General features: G+C 43.5%; 2 protein-coding genes across 2 annotated transcripts; both read left to right on the top strand.

Moving 5' to 3' along the window:
* The first annotated feature begins 2,485 nt into the window (after positions 1 to 2,485).
* LOC138527428 (uncharacterized) lies at positions 2,486 to 7,489 on the top strand. The gene is made up of 2 exons (XM_069638552.1): positions 2,486 to 6,629; positions 7,268 to 7,489. The coding sequence occupies exon 1, from the start codon at positions 3,434 to 3,436 to the stop codon at positions 5,285 to 5,287; it is 1,854 nt and encodes a 617-aa protein (XP_069494653.1). The 5' UTR covers positions 2,486 to 3,433; the 3' UTR covers positions 5,288 to 6,629; positions 7,268 to 7,489.
* A 589-nt stretch (positions 7,490 to 8,078) lies between these two features.
* On the top strand, positions 8,079 to 14,483 carry LOC138527429 (uncharacterized). The gene is made up of 2 exons (XM_069638553.1): positions 8,079 to 12,145; positions 12,784 to 14,483. The coding sequence occupies exon 1, from the start codon at positions 8,952 to 8,954 to the stop codon at positions 10,803 to 10,805; it is 1,854 nt and encodes a 617-aa protein (XP_069494654.1). The 5' UTR covers positions 8,079 to 8,951; the 3' UTR covers positions 10,806 to 12,145; positions 12,784 to 14,483.
* The last annotated feature ends 11,126 nt before the right edge of the window (positions 14,484 to 25,609 follow it).

Consider the following 25,609-nt stretch of genomic DNA (forward strand, 5'->3'; position numbering starts at 1 on the left):
TCTCTTGCATATGCCTGCCTGCAGGACTGAATCCCTTACATACGCCTACCTGCAGCCAATGGCGTTCAGAACTGAATCCCTTGCATACATCTGCCTGCAGCCAATGGCGTTCAGGACTGAATCCCTTGCATACGCCTGCCTGCAGCCAATGGCATTCAGGACTGAATCCATGCCTAGAGCCAATGGCGTTCAGGACTGAATCCCTTGCATACGTCTGCCTGTAGCCAATGGCGCTCAGGACTGAAGCCCTTGCATACGCCTGCCTGCAGCAAATGCGTTCAGGACTGAATCCCTTGCAAATGCCTGCCTGTAGCCAATGGCGTTCAGGACTGATTCCCTGCCTGTAACCAATGGCGTTCAGGACTGAATCCCTTGCATAGTCTGCCTGTAGCCAATGACGTTCAGGGATGAAGCCATTGCATACATCTGCCTGCGGCCGATGGCATTCAGGACTGAAGCTAATGACTTTCAGGACTGAAGCCCTTGCACACACCTGCCCGCAGCTGATGGCGTTCAGGACTGAAGCCCTTGTATATGTCTGTCTCCAGCCGATGGCGTTCAGGACTGAAACCCTTGCATACGCCTGCCTGCAGCCAATGGCGTTCAGGACTGAATCCCTTGCATACATCTGCCTGCAGCCAATGGCGTTCAGGACTGAATCCCTTGCATACGCCTGCCTGCAGCCAATGGCGTTCAGGACTGAATCCCTTGCATACATCTGCCTGCAGCCAATGGCATTCAGGCCTGAAGCCCTTGCATACATCTGCCTGCAGCCAATGGCATTCAGGACTGAATCCCTTACATGCGCTTGCCTGAATCCAATGTGATCAGGACTGAAGCCCTTGCATACGTCTGCCTGCAGTCAATGGTGTTCAGGACTAAATCCCTTTGAATACGCCTGCCTGCAGCCAATGCCATTCAGGACTGAATCCCTTGCAAACACCTGCCTGCAGCCAATGGATTTCAGGACTGAATCCCTTGCATATGCCTGCCTGCATCCAATGGCATTCAGGACTGAATCTCTTGCATATGCCTGCCTGCAGGACTGAAACCCTTGCATACGCCTGCCTGCAGCCAATGGCGTTCAGGACTGAATCCCTTGCATACATCTGCCTGAAGCCAATGGCATTCAGGACTGAATCCCTTGCATACGCCTGCCTGCAGCCAATGGCATTCGGGACTGAACCCATGCCTACAGCCAATGGCGTTCAGGACTGAATCCCTTGCATACGTCTGCCTGTAGCCAATGGCATTCAGGACTGAATCCCTTGCATACGCCTGCCTGCAGCCAATGCGTTCAGGACTGAATCCCTTGCAAACGCCTGACTGCAGCCAATGGCGTTCAGGACTGATTCCCTGCCTGTAACCAATGGCGTTCAGGACTGAATCCCTTGCATAGTCTGCCTGCAGCCAATGACGTTCAGGGATGAAGCCCTTGCATACATCTGCCTGCAGCCGATGGCGTTCAGGACTGAAGCCAATGACGTTCAGGACTGAAACCCATGCATACACCTGCCTGCAGCTGATGGCGTTCAGGACTGAAGCCCTTGCATACGTCTGTCTCCAGCCGATGGCTTTCAGGACTGAAACCCTTGTATACGCCTGCCTGCAACAAATGGCGTTCAGGACTGAATCCCTTGCATACATCTGCCTGCAGCCAATGGCGTTCAGGACTGAATCCCTTGCATACGCCTGCCTGCAGCCAATGGCGTTCAGGACTGAATCCATGCCTGCAGCCAATGGCGTTCAGGACTGAATCCCTTGCAAACGTCTGTCTCTAGCCAATGGCATACAGGACTGAATCCCTTTGAATACGCCTGCCTGCAGCCAATGGCGTTCAGGACTGAATCCCTTGCATGTGCTTGCCTGAAGCCAATGTGATCAGGAATGAAGCCCTTGCATACGTCTGCCTGCAGTCAATGGTGTTCAGGACTAAATCCCTTTGAATACGCCTGCCTGCAGCCAATGCCATTCAGGACTGTATCCCTTGCATACACCTGCCTGCAGCAATGGCTTTCAGGAGTGAATCCCTTGCATACGCCCGCCTGCAGCCAATGGCATTCAGGACTGAATCCCTTGAAAACACCTGTCTGCAGCTAATGGATTTGAGGACTGAATCCCTTGCATATGCCTGCCTGCATCCAATGGCATTCAGGACTGAATCACTTGCATATGCCTGCCTGCAGGACTGAATCCCTTGCATACGCCTGCCTGCAGCCAATGGCGTTCAGGACTGAATCCCTTGCATACATCTGCCTGCAGCCAATGGCGTTCAGGACTGAATCCCTTGCATACGCCTGCCTGCAGCCAATGGCATTCAGGACTGAACCCATGCCTACAGCCAATGGCGTTCAGGACTGAATCCCTTGCATACGTCTGCCTTTAGCCAATGGCGTTCAGGACTGAATCCCTTGCATACGCCTGCCTGCAGCCAATGCGTTCAGGACTGAATCCCTTGCAAACGTCCAACTTTATGCAAGGAAAACAAGGAATTTGTTCGAAAATGGGAAAACATATTGAACAAGTGCTCACTTGATTTAATTCTTTTGACCATACAAGAACTTTCTAATGAACTGAAATCTACCACAACTGACATTGATACTATTAAATCTGAACTAAGTGATTGCTTGAGTAAAGATGAAATGAAAAACATGCTGGAAGACATTGACAAAAAACTAGAACAATACAAATCAGAACTAGAAAGTAAAAAGATCCGCAAATTTAAAAGAGATACCTATGATTACCATAACGACGAGGTTTATACCTGGATGGATAAATATAGACAGTCTGGACAACCTCAACATTCTAGGAACTCCTCTGATCAATCCAGTTCAGACTCAGATATACAATCTCGCCCAAGTACTTCAAGAAGGCCTACTCTCCCTAATGAAGAACAAACTACTGCCACAGAGGATACTGTAAGGAATGACGATCGAGCACCCAGAGAAGAGAGACTGCCTAGGCAGTCTTTTTTAGACAAAAGGAAAGCAAGAAAAGAACCAGGAGGGGCCGCAGGAAAAGAAATCTCACAGAAACCAGAGGCGCGATATCCGAACAGGAGAGTCTAATCATCAATATATCCAAACGCAATTTAAGTAACGTTGAAGTAAAAATCCTTCAAAAAGGACTTAGCTTTGTACCAACTCACAGCACGAGTCTTTTTAACACCAAGGTAGAACTTTTTAAATTTGTTCGGAAATTGAAACTGAGGGCATTTTTTGCTGAGATTGAAATACCCGAAGAACAAACAACCAATAACTATCTTGAACTTAAATCCAAGAGCTCTTTCATACCACCTTTACCACACGGTACAATTGATATTTTTCATGAAGCTGTCCTACGAGATCTGAAGAAAATTTCCTTTCAAACACCTAAATTTCGTAACCTCAATCGTAGGGATCTGTCGGTCATTAGGAATTTGTATGAAGATGAGATGATTACCATCCGACCAGCAGACAAAGGCGGGGCCCTGGTGGTGATGGACTCTGCCGATTACAGAAATGAATGCCAGAGACAATTAAATGACATCAACATCTATAAGTCTTTACCTTGTAACCCAATTAGAGGAATTTCAAATAAGCTTAAAATCATGCTTGAAATGGCAGAAGAGAATGAATGGATAAGTGAAAAGACGAAAGATTTTTTGACTCAGAAATTCCCTCAAACTCCACACCTCTATCTACTTCCAAAAATCCATAAATCTCTTTTGAATCCCCCTGGTCGACCAATCGTGGCTGCCACTAATAGCATTCTCCAACCTCTTGGCATCTATATTGATACGATTCTGCAACCAATCATACAGAAACATCACACCTATATCAAAGATACCACGCATTTTCTGAACAGATTGGCTAACATTCAATTGGAAGAACATGATCTCCTAGTAACTATTGATGTTAACAGCCTATATACCTCGATTCCTCACTGTCTTGGCAAACAAGCAGTGGATTGGCTTCTATTACAAGAAGAAGAAATAGGGGCATGCAAAGAATGGATTATGATGTTGCTTGACTTCATTGCACAAAATGCTTATTTTCAATATGATAAACAATACTATTCACAAATTAGTGGCACGGCCATGGGAGCCACCATGGCTCCAGCATATGCCAACTCATTCATGTTGAAATTTGAAGAGGACCATATTATCAAACATCCAGTCTGGCATCAATATATTAAACATTGGGGCAGATACATTGACGATATCTTCCTAGTGTGGTCTGGTCCACACGCAACTTTAGATTCATTTCTGGGATACATCAACTTGATAGATGAAAGAATCCAATTCACGTATGAAATAGGCCATCCTAGTGTACACTTTCTAGATGTTCTAGTGATTCCAAATGCACCATCATTCAACACAGAGGTCTATCATAAACCAACTGACAGAAACAACCTTCTCCACAGGATGAGTTTTCATCCAACAGCTACAATAAGGAGTTTGCCATATAGCCAATTGCTACGTATTAAAAGAATCACTAATATAGACTCTAAATATACGCAAGAAAAAGAAGAACTATTCCGTAAATTCAAAGCAAGAGGTTTTAAAGAAGATGAACTGAATCTGGCTGTAGAGAAAGCAGATATGCAAGAAAGAACTCATTTACTGGAGACAAAAGTATCCAACAGCAAAGAGAATCCATTGGTGTTCGTTAGCAAATACAGTGTTCAGTCATCTAAAATTAAGAAGTCAATTCTCAAACATTGGCCGATGCTAACTTGCGACGCGAAAATCCAGAATTTGTTTCAAGAAAGACCTGTCTTTGCTAATCAACGGAGCAGCAACCTGAGGGATTTGTTGGTTAACACCAAACCCAAAATAACCAAACAAGTCCTGTCAAAGAAACAAGGGACATTTCCATGTATGTCGTGTAATAATTGTAATAACATCACTAAAGGTGACTCAGTCACACACCCCAGAACTGGACAAATAATAAAAATCAAGGACCACTCTACTTGTTTGTCAGAAGGAGTCATATACTGCATCAAATGCCCTTGTGGCCTATTATACATTGGACAGACCAGCAGAAAGGCACGAGTAAGATGGAACGAACATAAATCAAATGTTAGAACCAACAACCAACATTCACCAATTGCTAGACATTTTAATCAAGCTAAGCATCAGATAGCACAAATGCGATTCCAAATTCTCGAAGTAGTACAACTGAAGAACATCAACACAAGTGCCACAAAAAGACTTGAGCAACGTGAAGCATATTGGATCGAGAGACTCGATACGGTATCACCACGTGGTCTTAATGAAGAACTTAATCTATATTGCTTTTTATGAAAGAGTTATCATCCAGTTGATTTTGCCTTGTCTTAACTTTTTTTCTTTTTTTCACAGGAAATACATTTAGTAACTAATTACACTAGCTGTTGTCAAGTCAGATACAAGACCTTTAAACACGCCATAGGGGTGTGTAGATAGGAGAGTAATATTGATGAGAGACTTTTAAACATGCCATAGGGGTGTGGAGCTAGGAGAGTAATATTGATGAGAGTGGCATAATATTGTAAGTAACTGCAAGTAATGATTGGTTTAGTTTTGATTACTCGTGTAGTCCGTCTCTTCTTGGATAGACATACTTGTGTAACATTTGCATTTAACTCAATAGTACTCACATGTTGAAAATCAGGATGAGGTATATGCTTTTTTTATCTGTAACTTTTTTTTGCATTCTGCGTAAATAGGTTTGGTACTGATGGTTTTTTGGATGTTTTGAATATGTCATGCAATGTTTATTATTTGATCTGCACTATTCTGTAATTTTTGTAATTTATTTCCTATTATATCTGTATAACAACTTCCGTGGCTTAATGCACGGTTTAGGTAACCCCATTAGAGTTACTTATCTTGTTTATTACCTTGTCTGATTTTTTTTTTATTCTGTCATAAGTATTGCAAAAAAAAGTAACTGTTTACTGTAGACTGTGTATGCACCCACGCACATTTTTGACAGTATCATAGTTACTCTAATTATTATCAGCCGTGCTTTACACCTCGTAGTCTAGTTGCCACTGTATATATCAACACAAGAGCACTGTCACGCCATTAGGTAAACATTGCATAATGAGTACTTGCAGATAACGCCCGCGCTCTATTAGTTTATTACTGTTGTTTCACTGCAATTGCAACTTCGCGCTGGTGCTTTCCTTGCTAGTAGCCCAGAGTTTCTAGTTTTTTGTAATTGCTGTTGTATACACATCTCTTTAGCAACAGACAGCATTGACTCGTTGCCATGACTCTGATTAACATCAGCGTAAGATCACGTAACCACGTCACGCGTCTAACAAAAGCGTCTCCATGACAACGCTCGTACTTATTCACTAACAGCTCGCGGCCACATTAAAACCGCGTCTTACTGTGTCTCTGCTTTCAACTCGACACTACGGGGTAGGTTAATCATTAATGTGTATCTATGCCCATTTTAGTGTGTAAGGCTAGTTAGTAAATACCATTTTGACACTTAGATTTCCTTTGTTCGACAGGCGGGACTCTTTGCGCTCTGTTGGTTTTTCCATGGAGTGTAAGCATACACGTACCTAGCTTACAGCAACGTTACTGGCAGCCCTAATGACTTCCATCTCCATCTTGCAATAGAATGAAGATAGCTTTAGCATGTTATGAGGTAAGCTTTCACAGTGTTATATTAGTTTCCTTTAAATAATATTAGGTACGTTTTAGATATCTTACCACTGCATCATCCTACCTGCTTTACAGATGGGATTGTTATAAGTGGATTTACATTGGAATGAAGACCTCTAATAAACAGCACGTGCAACAAGATTAGTAACGCACGCGCCACAATAGTTTTTAATGCAGCAATATATACAAGCAGGTATGTGTTTCTTTACCATTACAATGTAGTAAGCATAAATTGGCATTCTTAAACGGGATGACTATTGTTTGTATGATGATGCAAGATGTTGGGTCGCATTAAAATGATTACACTAGAATGTTTCACAGATACACATCTGGGTACTCTCGGAATTCTCGAGATTGCATATAGAAACTATTAAGTTATTTCCGATATTTCTGAATTTTTGCAAAATTATGGCGTAACTCAACGCTTGATATGCATTGAAATATTATGAGGATAATAGTAACATTATTATGATGAAATAGTGACAAGGACAGATATAAATGCAGATTTTGGTTTTATTTGAGATGGTCATTTGTGGCTAGCAATGAAATTGGTTTATGTAAATACTCGTTATGACTGTTTTTTCTTGTTTTCTCTGTGTATGTTTTTTCCTTGTACTACAGAAATTCGCCCTGATGAAGGACCAAGTATAGGTCCGAAATGCATTGGCACATCATTTCTGCTTCTTCTTAACAAATGAAGTAAAGAATAAATTTACTAAAAGTTTTGTTTTGGATACATTTTTTTCAAGAGCATTTTTGTGCCTTCAGGCACAATTTTCTACAACGTATCTATTTACTTAATATGAATGAATTTAATTTCCTTCAGTAGTCTTCACTACAATTGGCGACCCAAGGTCTGATGGCAATTCTTTCCCATCAGACATTTGTGCAACTCTTCGGTACACCCAGTATAGTGTATACTGGTTTACTTGGTGACGCCATTAATCGCCTGTTCTAATTAACTAGTAGCCATACGAATGCAAAAAGAAACTCAGCGGTGCCCGCCCTAACCACTTTTTCTTTGCCGTTCTTCTCCTTACACTAAATACGGGCGGCGGCACGCACTACAAATAATCGTCAAAATGTCATATGAAGAAATTTCTAAAATTACAGATAAACATGCCCAAACTATGGGATTCTCTACAGAAGAAGCAGAAGCTATCCTTAATTTGATCAAGGATTCTAGTACAAGTTCAGTGGAAACAGATCCAACTAAAAAAATCAGACAACTAGAGTATCTCATTAGAAAAGAGATCAATCGTAAACTTCACGCTGTAACATTAACCAAGTATTATAGAGCTCAACGTATTCCTAGAGGATTACGGATGCCTGTACGTCCAACTTTATGCAAGGAAAACAAGGAATTTGTTCGAAAATGGGAAAACATATTGAACAAGGGCTCACTTGATTTAATTCTTTTGACCATACAAGAACTTTCTAATGAACTGAAATCTACCACAACTGACATTGATACTATTAAATCTGAACTAAGTGATTGCTTGAGTAAAGATGAAATGAAAAACATGCTGGAAGACATTGACAAAAAACTAGAACAATACAAATCAGAACTAGAAAGTAAAAAGATCCGCAAATTTAAAAGAGATACCTATGATTACCATAACGACGAGGTTTATACCTGGATGGATAAATATAGACAGTCTGGACAACCTCAACATTCTAGGAACTCCTCTGATCAATCCAGTTCAGACTCAGATATACAATCTCGCCCAAGTACTTCAAGAAGGCCTACTCTCCCTAATGAAGAACAAACTACTGCCACAGAGGATACTGTAAGGAATGACGATCGAGCAACCAGAGAAGAGAGACTGCCTAGGCAGTCTTTTTTAGACAAAAGGAAAGCAAGAAAAGAACCAGGAGGGGCCGCAGGAAAAGAAATCTCACAGAAACCAGAGGCGCGATATCCGAACAGGAGAGTCTAATCATCAATATATCCAAACGCAATTTAAGTAACGTTGAAGTAAAAATCCTTCAAAAAGGACTTAGCTTTGTACCAACTCACAGCACGAGTCTTTTTAACACCAAGGTAGAACTTTTTAAATTTGTTCGGAAATTGAAACTGAGGGCATTTTTTGCTGAGATTGAAATACCCGAAGAACAAACAACCAATAACTATCTTGAACTTAAATCCAAGAGCTCTTTCATACCACCTTTACCACACGGTACAATTGATATTTTTCATGAAGCTGTCCTACGAGATCTGAAGAAAATTTCCTTTCAAACACCTAAATTTCGTAACCTCAATCGTAGGGATCTGTCGGTCATTAGGAATTTGTATGAAGATGAGATGATTACCATCCGACCAGCAGACAAAGGCGGGGCCCTGGTGGTGATGGACTCTGCCGATTACAGAAATGAATGCCAGAGACAATTAAATGACATCAACATCTATAAGTCTCTACCTTGTAACCCAATTAGAGGAATTTCAAATAAGCTTAAAATCATGCTTGAAATGGCAGAAGAGAATGAATGGATAAGTGAAAAGACGAAAGATTTTTTGACTCAGAAATTCCCTCAAACTCCACACCTCTATCTACTTCCAAAAATCCATAAATCTCTTTTGAATCCCCCTGGTCGACCAATCGTGGCTGCCACTAATAGCATTCTCCAACCTCTTGGCATCTATATTGATACGATTCTGCAACCAATCATACAGAAACATCACACCTATATCAAAGATACCACGCATTTTCTGAACAGATTGGCTAACATTCAATTGGAAGAACATGATCTCCTAGTAACTATTGATGTTAACAGCCTATATACCTCGATTCCTCACTGTCTTGGCAAACAAGCAGTGGATTGGCTTCTATTACAAGAAGAAGAAATAGGGGCATGCAAAGAATGGATTATGATGTTGCTTGACTTCATTGCACAAAATGCTTATTTTCAATATGATAAACAATACTATTCACAAATTAGTGGCACGGCCATGGGAGCCACCATGGCTCCAGCATATGCCAACTCATTCATGTTGAAATTTGAAGAGGACCATATTATCAAACATCCAGTCTGGCATCAATATATTAAACATTGGGGCAGATACATTGACGATATCTTCCTAGTGTGGTCTGGTCCACACGCAACTTTAGATTCATTTCTGGGATACATCAACTTGATAGATGAAAGAATCCAATTCACGTATGAAATAGGCCATCCTAGTGTACACTTTCTAGATGTTCTAGTGATTCCAAATGCACCATCATTCAACACAGAGGTCTATCATAAACCAACTGACAGAAACAACCTTCTCCACAGGATGAGTTTTCATCCAACAGCTACAATAAGGAGTTTGCCATATAGCCAATTGCTACGTATTAAAAGAATCACTAATATAGACTCTAAATATACGCAAGAAAAAGAAGAACTATTCCGTAAATTCAAAGCAAGAGGTTTTAAAGAAGATGAACTGAATCTGGCTGTAGAGAAAGCAGATATGCAAGAAAGAACTCATTTACTGGAGACAAAAGTATCCAACAGCAAAGAGAATCCATTGGTGTTCGTTAGCAAATACAGTGTTCAGTCATCTAAAATTAAGAAGTCAATTCTCAAACATTGGCCGATGCTAACTTGCGACGCGAAAATCCAGAATTTGTTTCAAGAAAGACCTGTCTTTGCTAATCAACGGAGCAGCAACCTGAGGGATTTGTTGGTTAACACCAAACCCAAAATAACCAAACAAGTCCTGTCAAAGAAACAAGGGACATTTCCATGTATGTCGTGTAATAATTGTAATAACATCACTAAAGGTGACTCAGTCACACACCCCAGAACTGGACAAATAATAAAAATCAAGGACCACTCTACTTGTTTGTCAGAAGGAGTCATATACTGCATCAAATGCCCTTGTGGCCTATTATACATTGGACAGACCAGCAGAAAGGCACGAGTAAGATGGAACGAACATAAATCAAATGTTAGAACCAACAACCAACATTCACCAATTGCTAGACATTTTAATCAAGCTAAGCATCAGATAGCACAAATGCGATTCCAAATTCTCGAAGTAGTACAACTGAAGAACATCAACACAAGTGCCACAAAAAGACTTGAGCAACGTGAAGCATATTGGATCGAGAGACTCGATACGGTATCACCACGTGGTCTTAATGAAGAACTTAATCTATATTGCTTTTTATGAAAGAGTTATCATCCAGTTGATTTTGCCTTGTCTTAACTTTTTTTCTTTTTTTCACAGGAAATACATTTAGTAACTAATTACACTAGCTGTTGTCAAGTCAGATACAAGACCTTTAAACACGCCATAGGGGTGTGTAGATAGGAGAGTAATATTGATGAGAGACTTTTAAACATGCCATAGGGGTGTGGAGCTAGGAGAGTAATATTGATGAGAGTGGCATAATATTGTAAGTAACTGCAAGTAATGATTGGTTTAGTTTTGATTACTCGTGTAGTCCGTCTCTTCTTGGATAGACATACTTGTGTAACATTTGCATTTAACTCAATAGTACTCACATGTTGAAAATCAGGATGAGGTATATGCTTTTTTTATCTGTAACTTTTTTTTGCATTCTGCGTAAATAGGTTTGGTACTGATGGTTTTTTGGATGTTTTGAATATGTCATGCAATGTTTATTATTTGATCTGCACTATTCTGTAATTTTTGTAATTTATTTCCTATTATATCTGTATAACAACTTCCGTGGCTTAATGCACGGTTTAGGTAACCCCATTAGAGTTACTTATCTTGTTTATTACCTTGTCTGATTTTTTTTATTCTGTCATAAGTATTGCAAAAAAAAGTAACTGTTTACTGTAGACTGTGTATGCACCCACGCACATTTTTGACAGTATCATAGTTACTCTAATTATTATCAGCCGTGCTTTACACCTCGTAGTCTAGTTGCCACTGTATATATCAACACAAGAGCACTGTCACGCCATTAGGTAAACATTGCATAATGAGTACTTGCAGATAACGCCCGCGCTCTATTAGTTTATTACTGTTGTTTCACTGCAATTGCAACTTCGCGCTGGTGCTTTCCTTGCTAGTAGCCCAGAGTTTCTAGTTTTTTGTAATTGCTGTTGTATACACATCTCTTTAGCAACAGACAGCATTGACTCGTTGCCATGACTCTGATTAACATCAGCGTAAGATCACGTAACCACGTCACGCGTCTAACAAAAGCGTCTCCATGACAACGCTCGTACTTATTCACTAACAGCTCGCGGCCACATTAAAACCGCGTCTTACTGTGTCTCTGCTTTCAACTCGACACTACGGGGTAGGTTAATCATTAATGTGTATCTATGCCCATTTTAGTGTGTAAGGCTAGTTAGTAAATACCATTTTGACACTTAGATTTCCTTTGTTCGACAGGCGGGACTCTTTGCGCTCTGTTGGTTTTTCCATGGAGTGTAAGCATACACGTACCTAGCTTACAGCAACGTTACTGGCAGCCCTAATGACTTCCATCTCCATCTTGCAATAGAATGAAGATAGCTTTAGCATGTTATGAGGTAAGCTTTCACAGTGTTATATTAGTTTCCTTTAAATAATATTAGGTACGTTTTAGATATCTTACCACTGCATCATCCTACCTGCTTTACAGATGGGATTGTTATAAGTGGATTTACATTGGAATGAAGACCTCTAATAAACAGCACGTGCAACAAGATTAGTAACGCACGCGCCACAATAGTTTTTAATGCAGCAATATATACAAGCAGGTATGTGTTTCTTTACCATTACAATGTAGTAAGCATAAATTGGCATTCTTAAACGGGATGACTATTGTTTGTATGATGATGCAAGATGTTGGGTCGCATTAAAATGATTACACTAGAATGTTTCACAGATACACATCTGGGTACTCTCGGAATTCTCGAGATTGCATATAGAAACTATTAAGTTATTTCCGATATTTCTGAATTTTTGCAAAATTATGGCGTAACTCAACGCTTGATATGCATTGAAATATTATGAGGATAATAGTAACATTATTATGATGAAATAGTGACAAGGACAGATATAAATGCAGATTTTGGTTTTATTTGAGATGGTCATTTGTGGCTAGCAATGAAATTGGTTTATGTAAATACTCGTTATGACTGTTTTTTCTTGTTTTCTCTGTGTATGTTTTTTCCTTGTACTACAGAAATTCGCCCTGATGAAGGACCAAGTATAGGTCCGAAATGCATTGGCACATCATTTCTGCTTCTTCTTAACAAATGAAGTAAAGAATAAATTTACTAAAAGTTTTGTTTTGGATACATTTTTTTCAAGAGCATTTTTGTGCCTTCAGGCACAATTTTCTACAACGTATCTATTTACTTAATATGAATGAATTTAATTTCCTTCAGTAGTCTTCACTACAATTGGCGACCCAAGGTCTGATGGCAATTCTTTCCCATCAGACATTTATGCAACTCTTCGGTACACCCAGTATAGTGTATACTGGTTTACTTGGTGACGCCATTAATCGCCTGTTCTAATTAACTAGTAGCCATACGAATGCAAAAAGAAACTCAGCGGTGCCCGCCCTAACCACTTTTTCTTTGCCGTTCTTCTCCTTACACTAAATACGGGCGGCGGCACGCACTACAAATAATCGTCAAAATGTCATATGAAGAAATTTCTAAAATTACAGATAAACATGCCCAAACTATGGGATTCTCTACAGAAGAAGCAGAAGCTATCCTTAATTTGATCAAGGATTCTAGTACAAGTTCAGTGGAAACAGATCCAACTAAAAAAATCAGACAACTAGAGTATCTCATTAGAAAAGAGATCAATCGTAAACTTCACGCTGTAACATTAACCAAGTATTATAGAGCTCAACGTATTCCTAGAGGATTACGGATGCCTGTACGTCCAACTTTATGCAAGGAAAACAAGGAATTTGTTCGAAAATGGGAAAACATATTGAACAAGTGCTCACTTGATTTAATTCTTTTGACCATACAAGAACTTTCTAATGAACTGAAATCTACCACAACTGACATTGATACTATTAAATCTGAACTAAGTGATTGCTTGAGTAAAGATGAAATGAAAAACATGCTGGAAGACATTGACAAAAAACTAGAACAATACAAATCAGAACTAGAAAGTAAAAAGATCCGCAAATTTAAAAGAGATACCTATGATTACCATAACGACGAGGTTTATACCTGGATGGATAAATATAGACAGTCTGGACAACCTCAACATTCTAGGAACTCCTCTGATCAATCCAGTTCAGACTCAGATATACAATCTCGCCCAAGTACTTCAAGAAGGCCTACTCTCCCTAATGAAGAACAAACTACTGCCACAGAGGATACTGTAAGGAATGACGATCGAGCACCCAGAGAAGAGAGACTGCCTAGGCAGTCTTTTTTAGACAAAAGGAAAGCAAGAAAAGAACCAGGAGGGGCCGCAGGAAAAGAAATCTCACAGAAACCAGAGGCGCGATATCCGAACAGGAGAGTCTAATCATCAATATATCCAAACGCAATTTAAGTAACGTTGAAGTAAAAATCCTTCAAAAAGGACTTAGCTTTGTACCAACTCACAGCACGAGTCTTTTTAACACCAAGGTAGAACTTTTTAAATTTGTTCGGAAATTGAAACTGAGGGCATTTTTTGCTGAGATTGAAATACCCGAAGAACAAACAACCAATAACTATCTTGAACTTAAATCCAAGAGCTCTTTCATACCACCTTTACCACACGGTACAATTGATATTTTTCATGAAGCTGTCCTACGAGATCTGAAGAAAATTTCCTTTCAAACACCTAAATTTCGTAACCTCAATCGTAGGGATCTGTCGGTCATTAGGAATTTGTATGAAGATGAGATGATTACCATCCGACCAGCAGACAAAGGCGGGTCCTGGTGGTGATGGACTCTGCCGATTACAGAAATGAATGCCAGAGACAATTAAATGACATCAACATCTATAAGTCTCTACCTTGTAACCCAATTAGAGGAATTTCAAATAAGCTTAAAATCATGCTTGAAATGGCAGAAGAGAATGAATGGATAAGTGAAAAGACGAAAGATTTTTTGACTCAGAAATTCCCTCAAACTCCACACCTCTATCTACTTCCAAAAATCCATAAATCTCTTTTGAATCCCCCTGGTCGACCAATCGTGGCTGCCACTAATAGCATTCTCCAACCTCTTGGCATCTATATTGATACGATTCTGCAACCAATCATACAGAAACATCACACCTATATCAAAGATACCACGCATTTTCTGAACAGATTGGCTAACATTCAATTGGAAGAACATGATCTCCTAGTAACTATTGATGTTAACAGCCTATATACCTCGATTCCTCACTGTCTTGGCAAGCAAGCAGTGGATTGGCTTCTATTACAAGAAGAAGAAATAGGGGCATGCAAAGAATGGATTATGATGTTGCTTGACTTCATTGCACAAAATGCTTATTTTCAATATGATAAACAATACTATTCACAAATTAGTGGCACGGCCATGGGAGCCACCATGGCTCCAGCATATGCCAACTCATTCATGTTGAAATTTGAAGAGGACCATATTATCAAACATCCAGTCTGGCATCAATATATTAAACATTGGGGCAGATACATTGACGATATCTTCCTAGTGTGGTCTGGTCCACACGCAACTTTAGATTCATTTCTGGGATACATCAACTTGATAGATGAAAGAATCCAATTCACGTATGAAATAGGCCATCCTAGTGTACACTTTCTAGATGTTCTAGTGATTCCAAATGCACCATCATTCAACACAGAGGTCTATCATAAACCAACTGACAGAAACAACCTTCTCCACAGGATGAGTTTTCATCCAACAGCTACAATAAGGAGTTTGCCATATAGCCAATTGCTACGTATTAAAAGAATCACTAATATAGACTCTAAATATACGCAAGAAAAAGAAGAACTATTCCGTAAATTCAAAGCAAGAGGTTTTAAAGAAGATGAACTGAATCTGGCTGTAGAGAAAGCAGATATGCAAGAAAGAACTCATTTACTGGAGACAAAAGTATCCAACAGCAAAGAGAATCCATTGGTGTTCGTTAGCAAATACAGTGTTCAGTCATCTAAAATTAAGAAGTCAATTCTCAAACATTGGCCGATGCTAACTTGCGACGCGAAAATCCAGAATTTGTTTCAAGAAAGACCTGTCTTTGCTAATCAACGGAGCAGCAACCTGAGGGATTTGTTGGTTAACACCAAACCCAAAATAACCAAACAAGTCCTGTCAAAGAAACAAGGGACATTTCCATGTATGTCGTGTAATAATTGTAATAACATCACTAAAGGTGACTCAGTCACACACCCCAGAACTGGACAAATAATAAAAATCAAGGACCACTCTACTTGTTTGTCAGAAGGAGTCATATACTGCATCAAATGCCCTTGTGGCCTATTATACATTGGACAGACCAGCAGAAAGGCACGAGTAAGATGGAACGAACATAAATCAAATGTTAGAACCAACAACCAACATTCACCAATTGCTAGACATTTTAGTCAAGCTAAGCATCAGATAGCACAAATGCGATTCCAAATTCTCGAAGTAGTACAACTGAAGAACATCAACACAAGTGCCACAAAAAGACTTGAGCAACGTGAAGCATATTGGATCGAGAGACTCGATACGGTATCACCACGTGGTCTTAATGAAGAACTTAATCTATATTGCTTTTTATGAAAGAGTTATCATCCAGTTGATTTTGCCTTGTCTTAACTTTTTTTCTTTTTTTCACAGGAAATACATTTAGTAACTAATTACACTAGCTGTTGTCAAGTCAGATACAAGACCTTTAAACACGCCATAGGGGTGTGTAGATAGGAGAGTAATATTGATGAGAGACTTTTAAACATGCCATAGGGGTGTGGAGCTAGGAGAGTAATATTGATGAGAGTGGCATAATATTGTAAGTAACTGCAAGTAATGATTGGTTTAGTTTTGATTACTCGTGTAGTCCGTCTCTTCTTGGATAGACATACTTGTGTAACATTTGCATTTAACTCAATAGTACTCACATGTTGAAAATCAGGATGAGGTATATGCTTTTTTTATCTGTAACTTTTTTTTGCATTCTGCGTAAATAGGTTTGGTACTGATGGTTTTTTGGATGTTTTGAATATGTCATGCAATGTTTATTATTTGATCTGCACTATTCTGTAATTTTTGTAATTTATTTCCTATTATATCTGTATAACAACTTCCGTGGCTTAATGCACGGTTTAGGTAACCCCATTAGAGTTACTTATCTTGTTTATTACCTTGTCTGATTTTTTTTTATTCTGTCATAAGTATTGCAAAAAAAAGTAACTGTTTACTGTAGACTGTGTATGCACCCACGCACATTTTTGACAGTATCATAGTTACTCTAATTATTATCAGCCGTGCTTTACACCTCGTAGTCTAGTTGCCACTGTATATATCAACACAAGAGCACTGTCACGCCATTAGGTAAACATTGCATAATGAGTACTTGCAGATAACGCCCGCGCTCTATTAGTTTATTACTGTTGTTTCACTGCAATTGCAACTTCGCGCTGGTGCTTTCCTTGCTAGTAGCCCAGAGTTTCTAGTTTTTTGTAATTGCTGTTGTATACACATCTCTTTAGCAACAGACAGCATTGACTCGTTGCCATGACTCTGATTAACATCAGCGTAAGATCACGTAACCACGTCACGCGTCTAACAAAAGCGTCTCCATGACAACGCTCGTACTTATTCACTAACAGCTCGCGGCCACATTAAAACCGCGTCTTACTGTGTCTCTGCTTTCAACTCGACACTACGGGGTAGGTTAATCATTAATGAGTATCTATGCCCATTTTAGTGTGTAAGGCTAGTTAGTAAATACCATTTTGACACTTAGATTTCCTTTGTTCGACAGGCGGGACTCTTTGCGCTCTGTTGGTTTTTCCATGGAGTGTAAGCATACACGTACCTAGCTTACAGCAACGTTACTGGCAGCCCTAATGACTTCCATCTCCATCTTGCAATAGAATGAAGATAGCTTTAGCATGTTATGAGGTAAGCTTTCACAGTGTTATATTAGTTTCCTTTAAATAATATTAGGTACGTTTTAGATATCTTACCACTGCATCATCCTACCTGCTTTACAGATGGGATTGTTATAAGTGGATTTACATTGGAATGAAGACCTCTAATAAACAGCACGTGCAACAAGATTAGTAACGCACGCGCCACAATAGTTTTTAATGCAGCAATATATACAAGCAGGTATGTGTTTCTTTACCATTACAATGTAGTAAGCATAAATTGGCATTCTTAAACGGGATGACTATTGTTTGTATGATGATGCAAGATGTTGGGTCGCATTAAAATGATTACACTAGAATGTTTCACAGATACACATCTGGGTACTCTCGGAATTCTCGAGATTGCATATAGAAACTATTAAGTTATTTCCGATATTTCTGAATTTTTGCAAAATTATGGCGTAACTCAACGCTTGATATGCATTGAAATATTATGAGGATAATAGTAACATTATTATGATGAAATAGTGACAAGGACAGATATAAATGCAGATTTTGGTTTTATTTGAGATGGTCATTTGTGGCTAGCAATGAAATTGGTTTATGTAAATACTCGTTATGACTGTTTTTTCTTGTTTTCTCTGTGTATGTTTTTTCCTTGTACTACAGAAATTCGCCCTGATGAAGGACCAAGTATAGGTCCGAAATGCATTGGCACATCATTTCTGCTTCTTCTTAACAAATGAAGTAAAGAATAAATTTACTAAAAGTTTTGTTTTGGATACATTTTTTTCAAGAGCATTTTTGTGCCTTCAGGCACAATTTTCTACAACGTATCTATTTACTTAATATGAATGAATTTAATTTCCTTCAGTAGTCTTCACTACAATTGGCGACCCAAGGTCTGATGGCAATTCTTTCCCATCAGACATTTATGCAACTCTTCGGTACACCCAGTATAGTGTATACTGGTTTACTTGGTGACGCCATTAATCGCCTGTTCTAATTAACTAGTAGCCATACGAATGCAAAAAGAAACTCAGCGGTGCCCGCCCTAACCACTTTTTCTTTCCCTTGCAAACGCCTGCCTGCAGCCAATGGCGTTCAGGACTGATTGCCTGCCTGTAACCAATGGCGTTCAGGACTGAATCCCTTGCATAGTCTGCCTGCAGCCAATGACGTTCAGGGATGAAGCCCTTGCATACATCTGCCTGCAGCCGATGGCGTTCAGGACTGAAGCCAATGACGTTCAGGAATGAAGCCCTTGCATACGTCTGTCTCCAGCCGATGGCTTTCAGGATTGAAACCCTTGTATACGCCTGCCTGCAGCAAATGGCGTTCAGGACTGAATCCCTTGCATACATCTGCCTGCAGCCAATGGCGTTCAGGACTGAATCCCTTGCATACGCCTGCCTGCAGCCAATGGCGTTCAGGACTGAATCCATGCCTGCAGCCAATGGCGTTCAGGACTGAATCCCTTGCATACGTCTGTCTCTAGCCAATGGCGTACAAGACTGAATCCCTTGCATACGCCTGCCTGCAGCCAATGCTTTCAGGACTGAATCGCTTGCAAACGCCTGCCTGCAGTCAATGGCGTTCAGGTCTGATTCCCTGCATGCAACCAATGGCGTTCAGGACTGAATCCCTTGCATAGTCTGCCTGCAGCCAATGGCATTCAGGATGAACCCCTTGCATACATCTGCCTGCAGCTGATGGCGTTCAGGACTGAAGCCCTTGCCTATGTCTGCCTGCAGCCAATGGCGTTCAGGACTGAATCCCTTGCATACTTCTGCCTGCAGCCAATGGCTTTCAGGAGTGAAGCCCTTGCATATGTCTGCCTGCAGCCAATGGCGTTCAGGTCTGAAGCTCTTGCATACGTCTGCCTGCAGCCAATGCGGTTCCGGACTGAATCCCTTGCATACGTCTGCCTGCAGCCGAGGGGTTCAGGGCTGAATCCCTTACATACGTCTGTCTGCAGCCGATGGCGTTCAGGACTGAAGCCCTTGAATACGTCTGCCCGCAGCCGATGGTGTTCAGGACTGAATCCCTTGCATACGTCTGCCTGCAGCCGATGGCGTTCAGGACCGAATCCCTTGCATAGTCTGCCTGCAGCCAATGACGTTTAGGACTGAAGCCCTTGCATACGTCTGCCTGCAGTCAATGGTGTTCAGGACTAAATCCCTTTGAATATGCCTGCCTGCAGCCAATGCCATTCAGGACTGAATCCCTTGCATACGCCTGCCTGCAGCAATGGCTTTCAGGACTGAATCCCTTGCATACGCCCGCCTGCAGCCAATGGCATTCAGGACTGAATCCCTTGCAAACACCTGCCTGCAGCCAATGGCTTTCAGGACTGAATCCCTTGCATACGCCTGCCTGCAGCCAATGGCGTTCAGCACTGAATCCCTTGCATACGCCTGCCTGCAGCCAATGGCGTTCAGGACTGAATCCATGCCTGCAGCCAATGGCGTTCAGGACTGAATCCCTTGCATACGTCTGTCTCTAGCCAATGGCGTGCAGGACTGAATCCCTTGCATACGCCTGCCTGCAGTCAATGCTTTCAGGACTGAATCGCTTGCAAACGCCTGCCTGCAGTCAATGGTGTTCAGTACTGATTCCCTGCCTGCAACCAGTGGCATTCAGGACTGAATCCCTTGCATAGTCTGCCTGCAGCCAATGACATTCAGGAATGAACCCCTTGCATACATCTGCCTGCAGCTGATGGCATTCAGGACTGAAGCCCTTGCCTATGTCTGCCTGCAGCCAATGGCGTTCAGGACTGAATCCTTTGCATACGTCTGCCTGCAGCCAATGGCTTTCAGGAGTGAAGCCCTTGCATATGTCTGCCTGCAGCCAATGGCGTTCAGGACTGAAGCTCTTGCATACGTCTGCCTGCAGTCAATGCAGTTCCGGACTGAATCCCTTGCATACGTCTGCCTGCAGCCGAGGGGTTCAGGGCTGAATCCCTTGCATACGTCTGCCTGCAGCTGATGGTGTTCAGGCCTGATTCCCTTGCATACGTCTGTCTGCAGCCGATGGCGTTCAGGACTGAAGCCCTTGAATACGTCTGCCTGCAGCCGATGGCGTTCAGGACCGAATCCCTTGCATAGTCTGCTTGCAGCCAATGACGTTTAGGACTGAATCCCTTGCATACGTCTGTCTCCAGTCAATGGCGTTCAGGACTCAGGACTGAAGCCCTTGCATATGTCTTCCTGCAGCCGATGGCGTTCAGGACTGAAGCCCTTGCATATGTCTGTCTGCAGCCAATGGCGTTAAGGACTGAATCCCTTGCATACGTCTGCCTGCAGCCAATGGCTTTCAGGACTGAAGCCCTTGCATATGTCTGCCTTCAGCCAATGGCGTTCAGGACTGAAGCCCTTGAATACGTCTGCCTGCAGCCAATGCGGTTCAGGACTGAATCCCTTGCATACGTCAGCCTGCAGCCGAGGGGTTCAGGACTGAATCCCTTGCATACGTCTGCCTGCAGCCGATGGTGTTCAGGACTGAATCCCTTGCATACGTCTGTCTGCAGCCGATGGCGTTCAGGACTGAAGCCCTTGCATACGTCTGCCTGCAGCCGATGGCGTTCACAACTGAATCCCTTGCATACGTCTGCCTGCAGCCGATGGCATTCCGGACTGAAGCCCTTGCGGACGTGTGCCTGCAGCCGATGCTATTCAGGACTGAATTCCTTGCATACGTATGCCTGCAGCCAAGGTTTTCAGGACTGAATCCCTTGCATATGCCTGTCTCCAGTCGATGGCGTTCAGGACTCAGGCAGAAGCCCTTGCATACGTCTGCCTGCAGCCGATGGCGTTCAGGACCGAATCGCTTTCATACGCCTGTTTGCAGCCGATGGCATTCAGGACTGAATCCCCTGCATACGCCTGCCTGCAGCCAATGACGTTCAGGACTGAATCCCTGCCTGCAGCCAATGGCGTTCAGGACTGAATCCCTGCCTGCAACCAATGGCGTTCGGGACTGAATCCCCTGCATAGTCTGCCTGCAGCCAATGACATTCAGGAATGAACCCCTTGCATACGTCTGCCTGCAGCTGATGGCGTTCAGGACTGAAGCCCTTGCCTATGTCTGCCTGCAGCCAATGGCGTTCAGGACTGAATCCCTTGCATACGTCTGCCTGCAGCCAATGGCGCTCAGGACTGAATCCCCTGCATACGCCTGCCTGCAGCCAATGACGTTCAGGACTGAATCCCTGCCTGCCGCCAATGGCGTTCAGGACTGAATCCCTTGCATATGCCTGCCTGCAACCAATGCGTTCAGGACTGAATCCCTTGCATATGCCTGTCTGCAGCCAATGGCGTTCAGGACTGAATCCCTGCCTGCAACCAATGGCGTTCGGGACTGAATCCCCTGCATAGTCTGCCTGCAGCCAATGACATTCAGGAATGAACCCCTTGCATACGTCTGCCTGCAGCTGATGGCGTTCAGGACTGAAGCCCTTGCCTATGTCTGCCTGTAGCCAATGGCTTTCAGGACTGAATCCCTTGCATACGTCTGCCTGCAGCCAATGGCTTTCAGGACTGAAGCCCTTGCATATTTCTGCCTTCAGCCAATGGCGTTCAGGATTGAAGCCCTTGCATACGTCTGCCTGCTGCCAATGTGGTTCCAGACTGAATCCCTTGCATACGTCTGCCTGCAGCCGAGGGGTTCAGGACTGAATCCCTTGCATACGTCTGCCTGCAGCTGATGGCGTTCAGGACTGAATCCCTTGCATACGTCTGTCTCCAGCCAATGGCGTTCAGGACCGAATCCCTTTCATACGCCTGTCTGCAGCAGATGGCATTCAGGACTCAATCCCCTGCATACGCCTGCCTGCAGCCAATGACGTTCAGGACTGAATCCCTGCCTGCAGCCAATGGCGTTCAGGACTGAATCCCTTGCATATGTCTACCTGCCGCCAATGGCGTTCAGGACTGAATCCCTTGCATATGCCTGCCTGCAACCAATGCGTTCAGGACTGAATCCCTTGCATATGCCTGTCTGCAGCCAATGGCGTTCAGGACTGAATCCCTGCCTGCAACCAATGGCGTTCAGGACTGAATCCCTTGCATAGTCTGCCTGCAGCCAATGACATTCAGGAATGAACCCCTTGCATACGTCTGCCTGCAGCTGATGGCGTTCAGGACTGAAGCCCTTGCCTATGTCTGCCTGCAGCCAATGGCATTCAGGACTGAATCCCTTGCATACGTCTGCCTGCAGCCAATGGCTTTCAGGACTGAAGCCCTTGCATTTTTCTGCCTTCAGCCAATGGCGTTCAGGACTGAAGCCCTTGCATACGTCTGCCTGCAGCCAATGTGGTTCCAGACTGAATCCCTTGCATACGTCTGCCCGCAGCCGACGGTGTTCAGGACTGAATCCCTTGCATACATATGCCTGCAGCCGATGGCGTTCAGGACCGAATCCCTTGCATAGTCTGCCTGCAGCCCATGATGTTTAGGACTGAATCCCTTGCATATGTCTGTCTCCAGTCGATGGCGTTCAGGACTCAGGACTGAAGCCCTTGCATATGACTGCCTGCAGCCGATGGCGTTCAGGACTCAAGCCCTTGCATATGTCTGTCTGCAGCCAATGGTGTTCAGGACTGAAGCACTTGCATATGTCTGCCTGCAGCCAATGGCTTTCAGGACTGAAGCCCTTGCATATGTCTGCCTTCAGCCAATGGCGTTCAGGACTGAAGCCCTTGAATACGTCTGCCTGCAGCCAATGCGGTTCAGGACTGAATCCCTTGCATACGTCTGCCTGCAGCCGATGGTGTTCAGGAATGAATCCCTTGCATATGTCTGTCTACAGCCGATGGCTTTCAGGACTTAAGCCCTTGCATACGTCTGCCTGCAGCCGATGGCGTTCACAACTGAATCCCTTGCATACGTCTGCCTGCAGCAGTTGGCATTCAGGACTGAATCCCTTGCATACTTCTGCCTGCAGCCGATGGCATTCTGGACTGAAGCCCTTGCATACGTCTGCCTGCAGCCAATGTTTTCAGGACTGAATCCCTTGCATATGCCTGTCTCCAGTCGATGGCGTTCAGGACTCAGGACTGAAGCCCTTGCATACGTCTGCCTGCAGCCGATGGCGTTCAGGAACGAATCCCTTTCATACGCCTGTCTGCAGCCGATGGCATTCAGGACTGAATTCCCTGCATACACCTGCCTGCAGCCAATGACGTTCAGGACTGAATCCTGCCTGCAGCCGATGGTGTTCAGGACTGAATCCCTTGCATACGTCTGCCTGCAGCCGATGGCGTTCAGGACCGAATCCCTTGCATAGTCTGCCTGCAGCCAATGACGTTTAGGAATGAATCCCTTGCATACGTCTGTGTCCAGTCGATGGCGTTCAGGACTGAAGCCCTTGCATATGTCTGCATGCAGCTAATGGCGTTCAGGACTGAAGCCCTTGCCTATGTCTGCTGCAGCTAATGGCGTTCAGGACTGAATCCCTTGCATACGTCAGCCTGCAGCCAAATGCTTTCAGGACTGAAGCCCTTGCATACGTCTGCCTGCAGCCAATGGCATTCAGGACTGAAGCCCTTGCATACGTCTGCCTGCAGCCAATGATGTTTAGGACTGAATTCCTTGCATACGTCTGTCTGCAGTCGATGGCGTTCAGGACTCAGGACTGAAGCCCTTGCATATGTCTGCCTGCAGCCGATGGCATTCAGGACTGAAGCCCTTGCATACGCCTACCTGCAGCCAATGCGTTCAGGACTGAATCCCTTGCAAACGCCTGCCAGCAGCCTATGGCGTTCAGGACTGATTCCCTGCCTGCAACCAATGGCGTTCAGGACTGAATCCCTTGCATAGTCTGCCTGCAGCCAATGACGTTCAGGGATGAAGCCAATGACGTTCAGGACGGAAGCCCTTGCATACGTCTGCCTGCAGCCGATGGCGTTCAGGACTGAATCCCTTGCATAGTCTGCCTGCAGCCAATGATGTTTAGGACTGAATCCCTTGCATACGTCTCTCTCCAGTCATGGCGTTCAGGACTCAGGACTGAAACCCTTGCATATGTCTGCCTGCAGCCGATGGCATTCAGGACTGAAGCCCTTGCATACGCCTACCTGCAGCCAATGCGTTCAGGACTGAATTCCTTGCAAACGCCTGCCAGCAGCCTATGGCGTTCAGGACTGATTCCCTGCCTGCAACCAATGGCGTTCAGGACTGAATCCCTTGCATAGTCTGCCTGCAGCCAATGACGTTCAGGGATGAAGCCAATGACGTTCAGGACTGAAGCCCTTGCATACGTCTGTCTGGAGCCGATGGCGTTCAGGACTGAAGCCCTTGCATACGTCTGTCTGGAGGCGATGGCGTTCAGGATTGAAGCCCTTGCATACGTCTGCCTGCAGCCCATGGCATTCAGGACTGAAGCCCTTGCATACACCTGCTTGCAGCCAATGGCGTTGAGGACTGAAGCCCTTGCACACGCCTGCCTGCAGCCAATGCGTTCAGGACTGAATCCCTTGCATAGTCTACCTGCAGCCAATGACGTTCAGGGATGAAGCCCTTGATACATCTACCTGCAGCCGATGGCATTCAGGACTGAAGCCAATGACATTCAGGACTGAAGCCCTTGCATACACCTGCCTGCAGCTGATGGCATTCAGGGCTGAAGCCCTTGCATACGTCTGTCTCCAGCTGATGGCGTTCAGGACTGAAACCCTTGTATACGCCTGCCTGCAGCCAATGGCGTTCAGGACTGAATCCCTTGCATACATCTGCCTGCAGCCAATGGCGTTCAGGACTGAATCCCTTGCATACGCCTGACTGCAGCCAATGTCATTCAGGACTGAATCCATGCCTACAGCCAATGGCGTTCAGGACTGAATCCCTTGCATACGCTTGCCTGCAGCCAATGGCATTCAGGACTGATTCCCTGCCTGTAACCAATTGCGTTCAGGACTGAATCCCTTGCATAGTCTGCCTGCAGCCAATGACATTCAGGAATGAAGCCCTTGCATACGT

This window comes from Ambystoma mexicanum, chromosome 14, assembly GCF_040938575.1.
Source record: "Ambystoma mexicanum isolate Mex_15411 chromosome 14, UKY_AmexF1_1, whole genome shotgun sequence".
In the NCBI taxonomy this organism is placed as follows: domain Eukaryota; kingdom Metazoa; phylum Chordata; class Amphibia; order Caudata; family Ambystomatidae; genus Ambystoma; species Ambystoma mexicanum.